The following is a 16,565-nucleotide window of genomic DNA, read 5'->3' on the forward strand; positions in this document are numbered from 1 at the left end:
CCAGGGGGCATCGCCCCTTTGGACCCCCGGCATAGGCGCAACATATATACACTTTTAATTAAAAATTTTCATGTTTCAAATTCATGTGGATTAATTGTGTTGATCCTTCGTAGGATAATGAATAGTTGAAATTTCATGTGCTGGATAATTTATTTTCTTGTTTTTGTTGTTGTTCTAGACATTTAAATATTTAATGTTTATTTTTATTTCAATTTTTTTTGTCATTTCAAATATTACACTTTGATTAATTTCAAAATTTTATGTATTATTTATATATTATAATGCCGTATCCATGCCGTATCCGTATCCTGTATTTTTAAGAATTGGCATGTCCCGTATCCGTATCGTGTCGTATCCTTATCGCCGTATCCGTATCGGTGCAACATAGGTGGGGGTTTGTTTGATGTTTGTAGCCATGTTAACCTGGGGCTCTTAATGTTTATTCTTTTTTTTTTTTCTTTCGCTATAATGCTGTTTTTTTTATGTTTGATCTATAAAATTATTTCAAATGAAGTTGTTGAGAGCATATCATGTCATTTACCAATTATGTATGGCCCGGATCAACACTTGTAAGTTGCATCAAAATCCATTGGTTTTATTTTTTACATGTGTTTATCCTTATTTATCTGGATTCTTGGCATTGTAATTAAGCTTATTCCTTCTTCTATACATGTTATTTTGTGTTACATGTTTGTCTTGAAGTACTTTTATTATATTCATTGCAGTGTAATTTTCTTTTTAATATATAGTGAAATAATCAGATTGAATTATGAGAGATCAATGAATGGTTCTCATGGATGATTGATTTATCTTTTGTAGGCGGATGGAAACAAATTATCTGAAAAGGCTGTATCTGATGCATTGCCTCAGGCATGTGGTTTTGGCTTACTTTTTCTGATTTGTTAATTTCTTTCAAATATTTGATGAGTAAACTAGAATAATTTATGTGTGCTTGCTTCTCTTGCATAGGAAACTGAGAAGGTGGATAAACCTGTAAATTATCTTGAAGAGGTAGGTGCCTTTTCTGATAAAGCTAGAAAGGTGCTGAGCAACGGTGTCGTGCCATTAGGTAATGGAAATGCTGTTGTAGATCCAATTTCTCCCAAACTTAAGCCTGAGAATTCCTTTTCCAGTGAGCAATGTAGAAATGGAGTCCCCAGTGGTGAGCATAATAGTTTAGGCTCCATTACTGAAAAACCTGGTAATGAGCTAAATTTTCAGTCTGTAGAAGAAAAATTGTCCTCCGTGCAGTTGACAGATGCTAGTGATAGTTCTTGGGTAGATGATAAAGAAGTTTCTGCTCCCCCTAGTAGGAGAGCTGGATGGAAGAAGGAAATTCAAAGCTTGAAATCTGATGGTGCGTCTGATATGGTGACAGAAACTGAAGTGTTTTTGGAGGGTGAGAGGGAGGCAGAACTTCAGCCGCTTGAGGGCTTGGATGGTGATAATTCATGTGTTAATTCAGCTGCTCCTACTTATAAGGCTCCTGTCAGTGGTCTTCCTATGAGGAAGCGAGTCACCAATTCAGAGTTTAGTGAAAAGAGAAGCACATCACATAAACCTGCCCCCTCTGCAGAACAGAAAAAAATGTCTGGACTCACTATAGTTAAGAAGGAAGATCCACCGGCTATTGCTTCCATACATAAGGATCATTTTCTTGTAAGTGTTTCGGATGGGGAACCTTCACAGGATTCTACGAAGAAGTCACTAGCAGACAATGCTTCAGCTGAACTGGCTGTAACTGGGGTCTGTGATGGAAAGTCTTTGAGGAAAGAAAAAATGGAAACTGAAAGTTTGGTCGCTGATGCAAATACTTTCGAAAACCAGGGGAAGCCCAATACCAATAGGCCAGAGCCCTTAGATGTCACTGACAAGGATTTATCTGCAGAACCGTGTCTGAAGGTACCTGGTAGATTAAGATTAATGCAGGGAGCTTATGTTCTTGAATTGTCTTTTATGTGCATTTAATCTTATGAGAGTTTGGTGACAAAATTGAGAAAAAATCTTAGTACTATGTGGAAATCTAAAATCTTGGCTGTAGTTTTGATCTGAAAGAAGTTGTTTACGTGCATTGCTTTAATTAACCAGAGGGCTTCAAATCCAAATTATGAATTAATTTATTTGAATTAATGCTCATAACACGTTTTCTTGTTTTACTCATTAATATTGAGTAATTGACGGAAAATAAATTCTAGTGATTTGCTGTCTTATGTTACATATATTGTTTAATCTGGAATCTTAAAATTTCATTTCGCATAGAATGCTGAATTGTTTTACATTTTTAATTATTTACTTTCATAACTTTTTTTAGAACATGCAGCTCTATCTTTTCTTGGGGCTAATTTTTACTCAGTAACACGTTTGTTCTAATGTTGATATCTATTGATGTGTGAACTTAACGTTCCCGTTGATTCTAGCTGCGATTTACTGTATTAGGGATGTCGTTTTATTCCATTGTTTGCTGGAAGTTTGTATTGACTTTCTGAACTTTGTTAACGGGAGCCTGGAGTACAACATATTCTCTTGGCTAAGTTTATTTTCTATGAATAAATCATTTAGACGAATGTTTCTTGATGTGTGAATTGGATTTATTTCTCTGAATTTGTAGTTGCGTCTCACTACATTGTAAATGTTATCTTTCTTTTGCTTGTTGGAAAGTTTTTATTAATTGCATTCTGTAAAAATTAATTTCATCTTTTACTGCATAATCAGGAAATGATGGCTTCGTCCAAGGCTTCAAGGGAAGAACATAATGACCATAATCGTTGGGTTAAGTTTGCGGGAGGAAATTTGAAAAAGAAGGGTCGAAGAAAAGTAAGTTTTCACATTTTTACTAATTATTCAAAGAACTCATTATATTTTAAAGACCTATTTTCATTTTCTTCCCCTTTTCAGTAGCCTCTTGATTTGTTTATTACTTGTAGCCCGCTGTCAGTTGGCTGTCACCTCATCAAAAATATATATTAATAATTTTAGTCCCAAATTATTTAATCTAATTTAGTAAGCATTAAACTTAACTTTAATAGCGGGAACATGAATTATAGCATTTCATATTATAATTTATCATTTTCATACCTTGTACTTTATTGTAATTATTTAATACATCAATCGCAAGGGCATAATGTTATTGTATTTGCATGTTGTCTATGAAATTTGAAATCTACAATAATAATAATAATAATAATAATAATAATAATAATAAAATTATTATTATTATCATCTTATTATCGTAATCATCACCTTTAGATTTTTTTTTTAATAAGTGCACTTAAGTCTCCATTTAACTTACACTAAGAAGAATGAGGCATAATCTATTAGCCAACATACAAACTTATTTAATTAAGCACTGACCAATTGACTTTATGCCATTTTAAGCATCATAGAATCATTTTAAAGCATATATGATAACTATTTGCATATCATCACATTTGGAGATATAAGGATTTAACATTTAAAGAACAATCTCATCATTCTTAATATAGCCTCCTATAGTATCAAATTATACAATTTAAATTATGGTTTATCTTACATTCAACATAACATTTTAACATATACACCAAAATTTCACAAAGGATCTCCTACAGATTAAAGAAGTCAATAAGATTGAAATTTTTGATAAAGTTAATTAAAAATTAGATGATTGTTTATAAATTATATCAGTCATCCGCATGGTTTGCTTCATGTGCATATGGATACTTATTACAACACTTACATGCTTTTTGTTGGCATGAATAAGAGGTGTATGGAGTTTGAACCTAGTGATGAAGTTTTGGTGCATTGAAATTCATGAAGACTTCCATCTGTGACTTTTAAGAAATTTAATGTGAGAAAGGCGTAGCCATTTAAAATCTTGCCATGCATTTGAACTAACACTTTGATATTCGAAACTTCATGAAATGTAGTCTAAATTTAGTTTTGAATATATCTAATTTGAACATATGAGCCTATTATCAATATTTTAGATTAATTACTCTTTTCACCTATTCCATGTGAACTCACATTTAATTCTCTACCCTTTACCTTAATGCTACTTATTTTTTAGGCTATTATGTATATAAGATTGTGTGTACTACTAATAGTAGGATCCAAAGATATCTTGTTCATTGATGAAATAAATTGCTCTTGATGATTCATAATTTACTTTGTAGGGTGCATAAAATTTTTGGCTTAATTTATTGGATAAATATCAAATGTTAATTTTTTTATAGTTAAATTTATGGAAGCCAGGTAGATTTTGGTGAAAATCTCCATGTTTGTTCTTAGTGAAAGCATCATATCAAGCAGTGATTTTATCATAATTTATTTGTTTTTCATTATTTGGTTTACTTTTATTCTATGATGCACGGACACGGACACGACACGACATGGACACGGGACACGGCTTTTTTTGAAAATATAGGACACGAGTACGACGCGGACACGGCAATACATTTTTTATATATTATATATATATTAATGTAATATTATATTAAAAATGACAAACAATAATAAATGAATGACATGATAACTTGTCTAGCTTATAATATAAAATATTTAGTACAAAATATCTAGTACAACCACAAAAATATAAGTAAATAATCACTTACTACAACATCAAGCATTCAAGCTTTAACTACTATGATTAGCTTTAGAGGTTTGTTTTGATCTTCAATATCATCATCATTGAATATTACTGCTTTCAACTCTGGTTCAACAAGAGAAAGATTTGTAATTATGCAAAAAAAGAGGAGATGAAAATACCTTCACTGCCAAAGAGAAATAAAAATGAGAATATTCGATGAATGTGTATTAAATGCAGACATTGATTTGGTGTTGTGGATAGGAAATAGGAAATTTAGTTTAAATATCGCCAAATATAAGAAATTATATTTTAAAAAAATTTATAAAATATTTAAGATACGCGTGTCCGACACGCGTGTCCAATTGTTTTTAATATTTTTTTAATCGGACAGGTTTTCGGCGTGTCCGACACGTGTTGGAGGAGTGTCGGACGAGTGTCGTGTCGGACACGGTGTCGGACACTGCTCGCCTTTTTGAGGAGAAGTGTCGGTGCATCATAGCTTTTATTTTATTTGTTATTTTTTACATTTAAAAGCATGCCAGAGATGATGGCCCTTAGAGGGATGCATTTTTATTCTAAGAATTACATTAATCCATATGCTTTGACATGGTTTCAATTTTGGATATGTCCAAACTGAGTAGTGGTTGCGGTTTATGGATGGCTTGTTGTTAGTTATGATTTGTTATTCGATGTGTGCGGGCTGGTGTTTGGAGTTTTAGATGCATGCAATAGTTGGAATCCTCCTTTGTGTAGCGGAATGTAGATTTGTTCTTTAGGCAGCGATATTTTTTAGTTATCTCCCTTTGTTTTTTAAATTTGGCTTCCTGAGTTGGTTTCATTATTCCTCCCATTTTTGGCATTTGCTGGTTATTGATGATGCTTTATTCTGACCCGAAACTTGATCTGATTTATCTTTTGGTGTTGATTTGTTTGCGGAAGCTACGGTGCTAGAGTGAGTGGGTGAATGTTTTTATGATATCTCTTGTGGGCTTGTTGTGGCTTGCTATTTGAGAATATGGATTTATGGAGTTTTAGTTATTATTGAAATTAATTTTATGTTGATTTAAACTTGAAGTGTGTTGATCATTATCCAACAATATCTATTAGCCCATGGGATGAAGAGTTCATGCATAATATTTTGAAGCATGTAATTGACAACTTCTATTGAATAAAAATATTCCCTTCAAATTTTCAATCTTATGTGTCGAAGTTGGGTGTGTGGTACAACTTTGTATTGAATTTGAGGAGAAGCCATGTCCTTGTACTTGCATGAGATAGTTTTTATTTTTGATTTTGGTGAGTTTGTTCTTTTTTCTCATTTAGTCCATATAATTTAATATAGGCTTGTTAATGCTTTTGATTTTGTTTAAATTTGACACAAATGAAATTCAGTTTGTGCCAAATTAATTGCAATTGCTTGTGAATTTTATGTTGTTTAAAATTCTTGCTTATTTCTGGAAATATTTTATATTATTTCATTATCTTTTGGGTTATAATTCTTGTATTCACGTTTAATGAAATAGTTTATGATCTATCTATGAAATATCAAATTCTCGTACTTGACTTCATATAATGCACCATAATAACTGCATTAAAAAACCTTTCCCCTAAACCTTCTTGCATCACTTGGATCATAGGTCAGTGTGAAACATGACAATTGCGTGAGTTAGACACGTAAAAAATCAGACTATATGTTTCTTTGATTGTACCAAGTGAATTATGTGCATGATATCAACTCTGATTTTTAGTAGGATTGTTGCCATGGTTTTATAATCTTGTTAGTCAATTGTTTTTTCTAAAATAACACATTTTATTCCATATTTTAAGAGGACGCCTCTTAAGTAGTGAAGTGAAGTTGGTTTTTATAGAGAATGTTTGTTCATGGTGTTTCCACTTCATGTGAGTGTAAGCCGTAAGGTTTGTCAATTATTTGTAAACTTGTTAGAATGTCTTGTTGGCAATAATTTGGGCAATTGGTTTCATATGATTGAATTTGCCAGATCTCTTACTTCACCTATCCATGCATATTTTGATTCAGCTTCATCTTTTGTTAAGCATGTGAATAAGTTAAAATTATGATATTGAAATTCAAATTGCTTTGTTAAATGTGGAATAGAAAATAGTGGCGGATGTTCATGAGAAATTTTGAGATATAAAGGAAGTGATTATTTATTAGTTTGGATTCCTCTATACTCCGTTCCATGAAATATAATTAAAAAACTTCATGCCCGAGCACCAGTCTATATAAAATACTCAGAAAGCTTAGACCCAATGCATATGTTTTAATTGTCATGCGAACATGAACATTAGTCTGACTCCAAATATTTAAGATTTGTTGTCGTGCATGAGCACTTGTGATGCAACCTAAGTTCCTAAATTTTTTAGGAGAAAAATTAGGCATGCAATCAAGAAACTTCCTTTCAATAACATATAAATAAACACAAACCCAAAGACTTGGTAGAAAACAAACATTCGAAACTGTTTAGAAAAATTACGTAGGAAAGAAAGATATAAAACACATAAACAAAAGCAACTCTCAAAACAACCACGACTGGTTACCTCACATGCAATTTACAAAACTAGGGAAAGGTGCTTAAAGAAAAGATCTAACCAGTAATCCACCATTGAATTTTTGATTAGGCACAAGTTTGCACTCTGGTAAATACCAACAAAATAGGGTAACAACACCACCTCACAACTCACAATATTTAGGTTAGAAAGATCAGGTGGAAGGGAAACAATATGGAGTAGTTAGAAGACCGAGAGGAAGTAGTAAGGGATAGGGGAAAGACTAGCTCGCAAGCCATGAAGATCCCTTAGGTTGAATTTTTCTTCTCCAAAAATTGTTCTCCACAAGAGAATTTCAGCCACATTATATAGGAGAAGGAAGGGAAAGGGGCATTTAATTGTTCAATTAAATGAGCCAACATTTCAGCCAATAAAAACAAACCAAATCAGCTCTCAAAGGAAAAGCTGAAACATTAAGCACAAGAATCAACAAAAGGGGAAAATTGAACAGTCAAAGAGGGAGAGGTAAGAATTCCAAGCAGCCAAATCAGCAAAAGTGAAGAACCCAACCACCAAAAGGGAGAGGGGAAGAATCTCAAGCAGCCAAATCAGCAAAAATGAAGAACCCAACCACCAAAAGGGAGGGGAAAAATCCAAGCAGCCAGAAAAATCGAACAGCCAAAAGGAGAGGGGAAGAATCCTAAACAACCAAATCAGCAAGGGGAAACCCGAACAGCCAAAGAGGGGAGGGGAAGTAAGATCAAACTCAATGGTATGAGCCAACCCGAGTACATACCCGAGCATGATCATTTGTTATTTTCCATCATAGGATAATAAAAAAATAAAATAGATAGCATCCAATATTATGAAAAAATAAAAATACATAAAACGTAAATTATTGACTAGCAAACCTTCAAACTTTCTTACATATTTCGAAGTTTAGTTTTTGCATCCTTATCTGCAACAATAGTTTCAATTCATCCACCCACATATTAAAAATTGAGTAGATTCTGTATAATGGGATTACATTATATCTCTTCAGCAAGCATTGTTGCTTCTTTTTTGTTTTGCAACATTGTCCAATTTCAGATGAGTGATGGGCGATACATGATGAGTTCCATGCCTTTTTTTCTCAGTATGCTTGATGAGCACCCCTAACTTTGTAGAGGAGAGTTATTTGTATTCCAAGAGAATTACTGGTGATTGCCCCGATCACGACAGTATTTTTTGGCTTTATTAGTTGAAGAATTATATTTATGGTGATTATGCTATTTTCTTTTTTTAATTGATTTATTTAAATTAATTTTTAGTTTTTGTTAGGAGCATTTATGCAAATGTTCCTATGAGTTTTCTTATTTTTATATGAAAGGGACCTAAGTCTTGTTATGATTATTTGAAGAATTATCTTTTTAGGTCTTGTTTTGAGTCATGGATCTAGTTTCTCTATAAATATAGTGGCACGGCTATGTACAACAATTTCTTCCCAGGCACTGGATAGACCCTTCCTCATGTTATCGACTCCTTTATCTTCCAACCTCACCCCCTTCTCTTTTTTGCTAACAACCCTACCCTCATTTAGCCCCAACTGTTAGTCTTTCTCCCGAATTCCTGTTTCCATCTCTCTCCTACTAAACACCCCCTGGCTCTCTGGATTCTTCTGCAATGTTTTGGACACTTCCTTTCCTGATCGTTACTCTATATGCCTCTCTTTATTTTCTTTTTCTCTGCTCTCTCTTTCATGCTTCTCTCAATTCTACCACTTTGCCCTCTAAATTCCCATAGTAAATCAATATCTATGGATTTCACCCACACGTCCGCATCAAGATGCCTTGTTATGCTTATATGACACGCACTCACACGTTGTGTGTATTTGTTTGCAGACATTTTAAAACAATAAACTAGTATAACATGTGAGATTGTCCCATGTACTATTTGTTTAATGTATTTATTTGAATTATTCGTTAAATATAGTATAAATATATTGCATGAAGTATCTGATGGAATATTATTCTACAGTTTTGAATGTTTTAAGTTTAATCATCAAAAGTAGTCTAAGTCACGGTTTTTAAACTTGGTTTTAGATATGAACTAATAACGGTTATGTTACCTCTATTGAAGTATCTATAATACGTGCTATGGTCATTAGTAAATTGGTTTGTGCAAGCTCAAGTTAGGATTTGCACTTTGTTTATCCATTTTAATTGATTGGTTGTGCTATCCTTTAGTAACTTGATTATTACTTGCACTGTAAATATACTTGCAAAAATCTCTGTGGAGCTCTTTAAATGCAATCATTGCTTTGTTTTAGTATGCTGATCTTTGTTTAATTTTTCTTAACTTCAGCAAATTTTGATTTGACATATGTTATGATTAGATTCTAAGTGTTTCTTTTATCATTCTCAGGCCCCTCGACTATATAACTTATATTTGGAGATTATTGGTCGTGAGATAGAAGTGTGGTGGCCTGATGATAAGAAGTAAGATGAGACTTATTTTGTTTTCTAATTTTGTTAGCATCGGGGCGAAATGTTTTTGGTCCTTGCTTATAAAGCTCTTCTGCAAGTGTTCTACTGCTTCAATTTGATATTTTACTTTGAAGTGTTAATTATTGCTTTGGCATTAAAATCTATGTAACTATGGCTAATATTCCGACTCTTGATTCTCTTATTACTCCATATATTGCTTAAGATAATTTCATAACATCATTTACTCCTATATTTCCATTTTGCATTTTTCTTTTCAACTTGCATCACTGAAAGTACTTTGATATTCCAATGGGGGAGGAAGGGGCTCTGAATAATTTGAAAATTATGGTGAATTATTCAAATTAGAACTTAATACCATCGCTAAATGTATTTTTTTTTTCCGGGAAATGAAAGGTTCGCTTCTTATATACCTTTCTTTATCCATGTCATCAATTACACATGTATCCTACAGTAATATCTGATTTTCTATTGATTGGAGCTTTCCCATCTACTATTGAGATAACAATTAGTTCAACCCTCATTCAACCTGTCATTATGGGAAGCCCCATGCTTTTGATGTTATTTTGGTGTGTGCACTAGTTTTTTGTATTCCTGTTGCAGTATACAACATAACTTTAATGAAGTAAGTATTTTTTCCTCTATCATAGATTTCAAGCAACTAATCAAATTTTAGCATTATAGTTTTGATATATGTAGATGATGATGCATTGTTAGATAATTGCCAATGCTAATTTCTAATTGGCATCCCTTAGTGATGATGTCAACTAATCAAATTTTAGCAATCATTCTATATAGCAAATGGCATTTAGACAGTCCTACACATAAGAAGATCATAACTTTTTTTACGCCAGATAATGTATCCCCCAAATAATATTCTTTGTTTAAATTATTTTAGTCTTCCTAATGTTAGACATTTATGTTGTAGGTTCTACAAAGGTGTGATTGATGCATTTGATCCAGTAACTGAGAAGCACAGGGTATTGAAGAGTATACCAATTGTACCTTTAATTATACCTGTGGATTGCGCACAAATTATATGCTTTTTTGAAGAATATATCAGTAGTTTTCTTTTTCACGGCACAGGTTGTGTATGATGATGGGGACGTGGAGATTTTATTTTTGAGGAATGAGCGCTGGAATTATGTTGATTCCAAGAATTTTGAAAAGGTAGATTTACTGTCACTGTGTTCATTTTCTATGTTTCCATTGCATCCAAAAGTGTTGAGCCTCCACTTCTCTGATATTCTAACAGGAACTGGAAAATGATGTTGCGAGCCCAGAATCTTCTTTACAAGCGTGAGTATCTTTTTTAGTCGGTTCATTTAGCCTGCTAAGCTCGGTCACTTGTTTTTGCTTTCTGTCATTATGTTCAATAATTCCAGGCTCTACCTGCTTAGTGATGTATATCAACTGACCTGCCAAATTTAATTGGCTTTTCAATATAGGAGTTAATCCCTGCTTATATGAAATCACTGTTCAGTGCATTTCTCCGTTAAGTTTTTAATTTTTTGGTTGTTCTTCCATCAGTTATTGTTACTGATTTTGTATTTTTGTTGTTAACTTATGTTCTTTATCCTTCACTGCTTTGAATGTCTCCTTTTTTCCCATACTTTTGTTCATGAAGCGCTTTCCTTTGTGATCTTGCTTTCCATCACATCATTGTATTGAATGTTGTTAAAAGCACTTTGTATGATTGCAACAAAGTTATGCACTGGTTCTATGCATGGCTTGCTAGTGAAGCATGAGCTTGTAACTAAGCACGCTTGTTGCACTGCTTTGGGATGTTGTGTCATAGCGTTGCACACTCACTCCTGCTCGGAGTGAAATCTTAATTCATCTTTTATGATTTTATTCAACATCTTTCATGACTAGGCACAATCACTTGCTTTCTCTAATTATTTCTCGTGACCATTGAATTGTTTTTCATTGGTTCTTCGCTCTCTTCGGCTTGAGCTAGTAGTTTCTTAGCTGTTCTTCTTTTAATGCTCACTTGCCTGCCTTCCTGATGTCTTATCCTTACACAAATTTTCTCTCTTGGCATTGCCTTCGCTTCTAGGGCTCTAGCTAGTCACTCTCTGCACTCTTGTTTTTTAAGTATTATATCACTTTATTACTTATATAATTGCATCTTGATTTTTTTTTTGGCTTTCGAATAAGTGAAATTTGTTGTTATTCATTGTATCATTATAGTTGCTGAAAAATTATTATGTGAAGTGATTTAAGTTTGTTTAGCAAACAATTATTCCATGCATATAATACTTGTATGGATGATATATAACCCTTGAATGCTCTTGTTAGTAAGAGGATATCTTTGCTTTGTACTTTACGCATTGAAGCAAAATTGAACTCCTCTGCATTGCAATGTGATTAGCTCGTTGAAAATATTGATTGTACAGTAAGCTTGCATTTCTCATCTTTCATATATTATTTAGCTTTTTTCCTTTTTTTTTTCTCAAGCTTTCTTATATTTCTAATGTGTTGAAGTAATCATTAATCCATGATCATCACCTTTCCATCAATAACAATCAAATAATTTATTGACAGCAGCTTTTGTCTATAATAATCCATCAATTTGTGAACATTAATATTCCATTTTTTCTCGGGTACCTAAGTTTAGATTCTGGAATTAAAGATTGATTTTTAGATTAAATAGCGACCCCATGTAGTGGGACAGAGGCTTATGCTGTCGTTGTTGTTGTTTTAGATTAATTTATTTTATTTGTAGGTTTTTTACACTTATTTGCATACATCTTCACATGTTTTTGTACACACAAGAGAATAAAATTCCGACTTAAAATCTCTCAGTTTATACTCACCTCTCTTCTTTTTAAGATAGAATCAAAGACATTAAAAGTTTTTTCCTTGTGAGGTGGATGAATCATTCAATATGAAGTCTCTCCTCCAAGTTGATTGGTCCTTCACCAACATTGAAAGTTAGTATTGTCCAAATAGGGTGATGAAATATATGTGAATGATTGATGCAGGACTACTTATGGAAAATGATATTAAGCAATTGGATTTTTTGCACAACTCGTGATTAGAATAATATTATAACAAAACTACTAGCAATTCAAAACAATGAATCAAAACCAATAGGGTCACACTCGCTTAGGCTAAATCACAAGACAAGAGTTCTGAAACTTCTAACATAAATAGAAAACAATACAATGGCAAGTAGTAGTTTTCAAAGAAATCCCTAATCTAACAACAAGAATTAGAAAACATAAAGGTACACTCAAACCTTATGTTTACTAAGCTTTAGCATGAGCAAAGAAGAGAGGTCTGCCGTGACTGCAATCAAACTAAGACAAGTTAGACTAACAGAGATAATATGCCAGGGGAAAGAGAACCTTGTTCAAGTAGTGATGGAGATCCTCCACTCGACGCCTTCCCGACTTATCAAGGTTGGTGGGTGATGCGCAAATCTCTCTCTCTTAGGGATCTCTCTCCATTAGAACATTCAAGTTCTCACAAAACTCATGCAAGAGGAAAATTTTCTAATCAATCATTCATTAAGCTCAAAAGATAATAGAGGAGGCTATATATAGCCAAGTACAAGGACTTAAGAAAATAAAAGTCACTCTTGCCCTTTGGGCTTACAAACAATAATCCCCACTAGGAGGGTACAATTGGAAACATACTAAAAGCAAATACATGAAGCAATAAAATAGAAAAATACATGACTAGAAAAATAACATAAATACTCAGAAATATAAGGACTCAATCGTGGCCGTAGATCGGCGGCCACGCCTCTGATAAACCTTCCACGAGCTGATGTCCCCATCAATGATCTTTCTGAAAAGAAGATAGTGGCAATTGTCACAAAGAAGCCAATGGCCAAGAAATTGACAATGCTAGAAATCAAACTCAACATGGAAAATCCAAATCCGAAATATAGAAAATTCATTATGAAATAATGGACTAAAAAAATCCTAAGAGAATTAGCAACACAGATAAATCATAATAGTTCTCTCATCTCTTTCTCAATCGTATAACAAATCAAAGATTGCTAATTCTTCTCATAGAGAAGCTTATTTAAGAATATCACTTGAATAAACTTGGTTGCTCAAAAAATTAACATTCGTTTTGTAAATAAGAAGAAAATTACTACTTGGATAGTAGATTGGGGAGTCTTAGATCATATAATTGTACTCTTGTAGGCAATAATATCTTCCATAATTATAGCCTATCATGAAAATTAGGGTTACTATCAAAAGTGGTTGGAATAGGTTATATTATTCTTTCAAAAGTTTTGTCACTTGACTCTGTGCTAGTGGCACCTAACTTATATTGCTACCCATTATCAATCGTTAAACTCGCTCTAGATAAAAATTTATGTGCTAAGTTATCATCCTCTAAATTTTTTCATTTCAGGACTTGAACTTGTGAAGAGTGTTTGACATTGTAGAAATATCTTGAAGACCCTTACCTTCTAATGAATAAGGTATGAGTTCAAATAATGTGTTGTGTATCAACTAAAACCCTCGTTCAAATTTTAAATGCACTTTAATTAACGGTAAGGACAGTTGGCTTTGATACTATTGATTAGGACACCCTAATTTTACTTAACCCGAAAGAATAATTCTTCTTTATTCTCCAAATAGTTGGCTTTGATACTACTGATTAGGACACCCTAATTTTACTTAACGCGAAAGAATAATTCTTCTTTATTGACCAACAAAAGTTAAAAACATTTTTAGTGTGAAATTTATCATCTAGCCAAAGTTAGGTTTTTTTTTTTTTTTAAGGTAAAGTCGTAAGTGGGACAAATTTTTAAATATTTCAACCAAAATCTTGTTGAAACTCAATTAAGCCCTGCGATGTTGAGTTCCCAAAAGGGATTTTATGAAGTATTTGCTACATCTATTTCTTATTAAAGTAATGTTTGTGATAAATTTGAAGAAGAAAAAAAAATCTTTGTGGTAATTTTACGAACTTCATCTTCTAGCAAGCTATTCTATTGATATGCACATCTGTACTCTGATCGAAAGTTATAAGGCTCTTGCCTTCTTAGTTGAGTGGAAATGAGCCCTGCACAATCTATTTAAGGGATGATGTGTATAATACTAAGACATGATGTGAGATCTGCTCTATGTGTTTATATCATTTTGTTTCCCATTTTCTATCGCCTTTCAACTTTTATGCTATTATTTATATACTTTTAAAAGAAAATTTCTCCTCAATCAAATGAAAATTATTGCAGGAATTCACTGAAATCTTGATTACTCTTTATTCTGTTTGTTATCTCCAGGCCAAGGAAGAAGCGGAGGAGAGCAAGTTCAGGAAAAAGGAAATCAAACAGAGAAAGGTCAGTTGGAACTCACCTTTATAGCACTTTATTTTTTATCAAGTTTATAAGAATTTGTATTATTTACATTTATTAGAGGTAAATTCGGTAGGAAATCAAAGGATATGGAAATTCAGCAATCTGTTGATGGAAATTCAACCGTTAAATCAAGAGACAGTCCCATAGAAACAACTTCAGAACTAGCTACATCATTGTACGAGAAAACTCCAGAAAGTTTAGTCAGGGAAGAAACCAAGCTGGAGGAGCCCTCTCATATCAACAATTTAGATAAAACTCCTGATGATACTTCCATAATCAAAGATAATATTTTGGCATCAGGTGGGGACAAATCAGTTATAAGATCTAGGGGTAGGCGAAAAGGTGACTCTTTAGGAAAAAAATCAAATACTCTTCCAAAGGATGAAGGAACTGAGTTTGAATACCATCAAACAAAAAATTCTTTGGATGATCCTACTCTTGTAGATGCTGGTACTTCCACTGGAGCTAAATTAGATGGAAAATCCAAGGATAGGAGGAAATTAGCCTTAAAATCCAGGGTTAACCCAATAGGAGAAACTTTAAAAAGTAGTAGAATTTTGAACGAGGAAACACTGAAAACCACCAGCAATGAGGATAAAGAAATCAAGATTGAATCTTCTCAAACAAAAGATTCAGATAATACTGTTCCATATACTACTGCTGCATTCAAGCATGGTTTAATAATTGATACCGATCAAAATTTAAAGGGGAAAGAAACACTCAAGTTGGATAACATGGCTATTGAAGATCCTAAAGGCAGGAGGAAGAGGAAGAGAACTGTAACTACAATTGATACAAATGTTTCTGCCATTGAAAACTTGGATGATCTTTCACAGAGTTCTTCAGCAAAAACAAATAAAAGACGAAGGAAATAAATTGGCAGTAGGCTGCAGATAGAGAACTGGGCTTGATTTTCACAGTGGTAAATATAACCCATCCATCGCTTGTGAGATTTTGGGTCGTCTAAGGTTTATTTTTTGGTAGGAATTTAGAGTTTAGCCAGTCTATTGTTAGCATGTTCTTCCAATCTTTTTTTGATGGCCTTTGTAGGCGAATGTGTAAATGAAATCATGTTGATGTCTTAGATACTAATTCATGCTAACTGTTGGCATGTATCTTGTTTTCATCCACTTTATATGCCATTACTCTCTCTCTTAACAATAATTAATTGGATTAATGTATGTAAAGTGACTAAAGTCAATAGATGCGTGTCTATTCAGATTAATTATTTTGTGCGAATGCCGAACATCGTCTAGACACTAATTAGAATGCGTCATGTTACCCCTATGCTCGGTACCGTGGCTCAGTTGATGTGGCACGTTTTGATTGGTCTCAAGACGACGTTCTGCATCTGATTTCCTCTCTAATCGGTGGTCTCCTATGCCAATGATGAGGATTTTTAAAATGATAAAAGAACTCATAAGATGAACAAAAGTTTATTAAGCTCGATTCCTTTAAGCTAGTTAGTATTTATCATCATAAATTCAGCTAATTGGACCCACTTCTCAGGACTAATTTAATGCGCTTCAATTGATATTCATCATGGTACTGTGAGAGAGTAATTATTGATTCAAAAGCAATCTTTGATTCACAGTGTCAGGCCAAATAATAGCCATAAAAAGCGTATGGGCAACTAATGCTGGATTTTTCTTTGTACCCTTAACCTCTCGCTTCAATATAAATG

At 33.2% G+C, this 16,565-nt stretch overlaps 1 protein-coding gene across 3 annotated transcripts in view; it reads left to right on the forward strand.

The window, feature by feature from the left end:
- LOC110100313 overlaps positions 1-16,026 on the forward strand; it is a 26,260-nt gene extending 10,234 nt beyond the window's left edge. Inside the window, exons 7-15 of one of the 3 annotated variants that reach the window (XR_003702276.1) lie at positions 820-870; positions 970-1,902; positions 2,713-2,814; positions 9,473-9,546; positions 10,481-10,532; positions 10,639-10,722; positions 10,808-10,851; positions 13,930-13,999; positions 14,807-14,837. Coding sequence is in view for 2 of the 3 variants with exons in the window: in XM_020827758.2 (XP_020683417.2) it covers positions 820-870; positions 970-1,902; positions 2,713-2,814; positions 9,473-9,546; positions 10,481-10,532; positions 10,639-10,722; positions 10,808-10,851; positions 14,807-14,863; positions 14,940-15,756 (2,214 nt within the window). In the remaining variant the exon portion in view is untranslated. Of the gene's footprint in view, positions 1-819; positions 871-969; positions 1,903-2,712; positions 2,815-9,472; positions 9,547-10,480; positions 10,533-10,638; positions 10,723-10,807; positions 10,852-13,929; positions 14,000-14,806; positions 14,864-14,939 lie in introns of those variants that run through there. The other 2 variants (XM_020827758.2, XM_020827759.2) reach the window with 2 other exon arrangements.
- Positions 16,027-16,565: the final 539 nt, after the last annotated feature.

The sequence above is a fragment of the Dendrobium catenatum genome, unplaced genomic scaffold (assembly GCF_001605985.2).
Source record: "Dendrobium catenatum unplaced genomic scaffold, ASM160598v2 fragScaff_scaffold_1220, whole genome shotgun sequence".
Lineage (NCBI taxonomy): Eukaryota > Viridiplantae > Streptophyta > Magnoliopsida > Asparagales > Orchidaceae > Dendrobium > Dendrobium catenatum.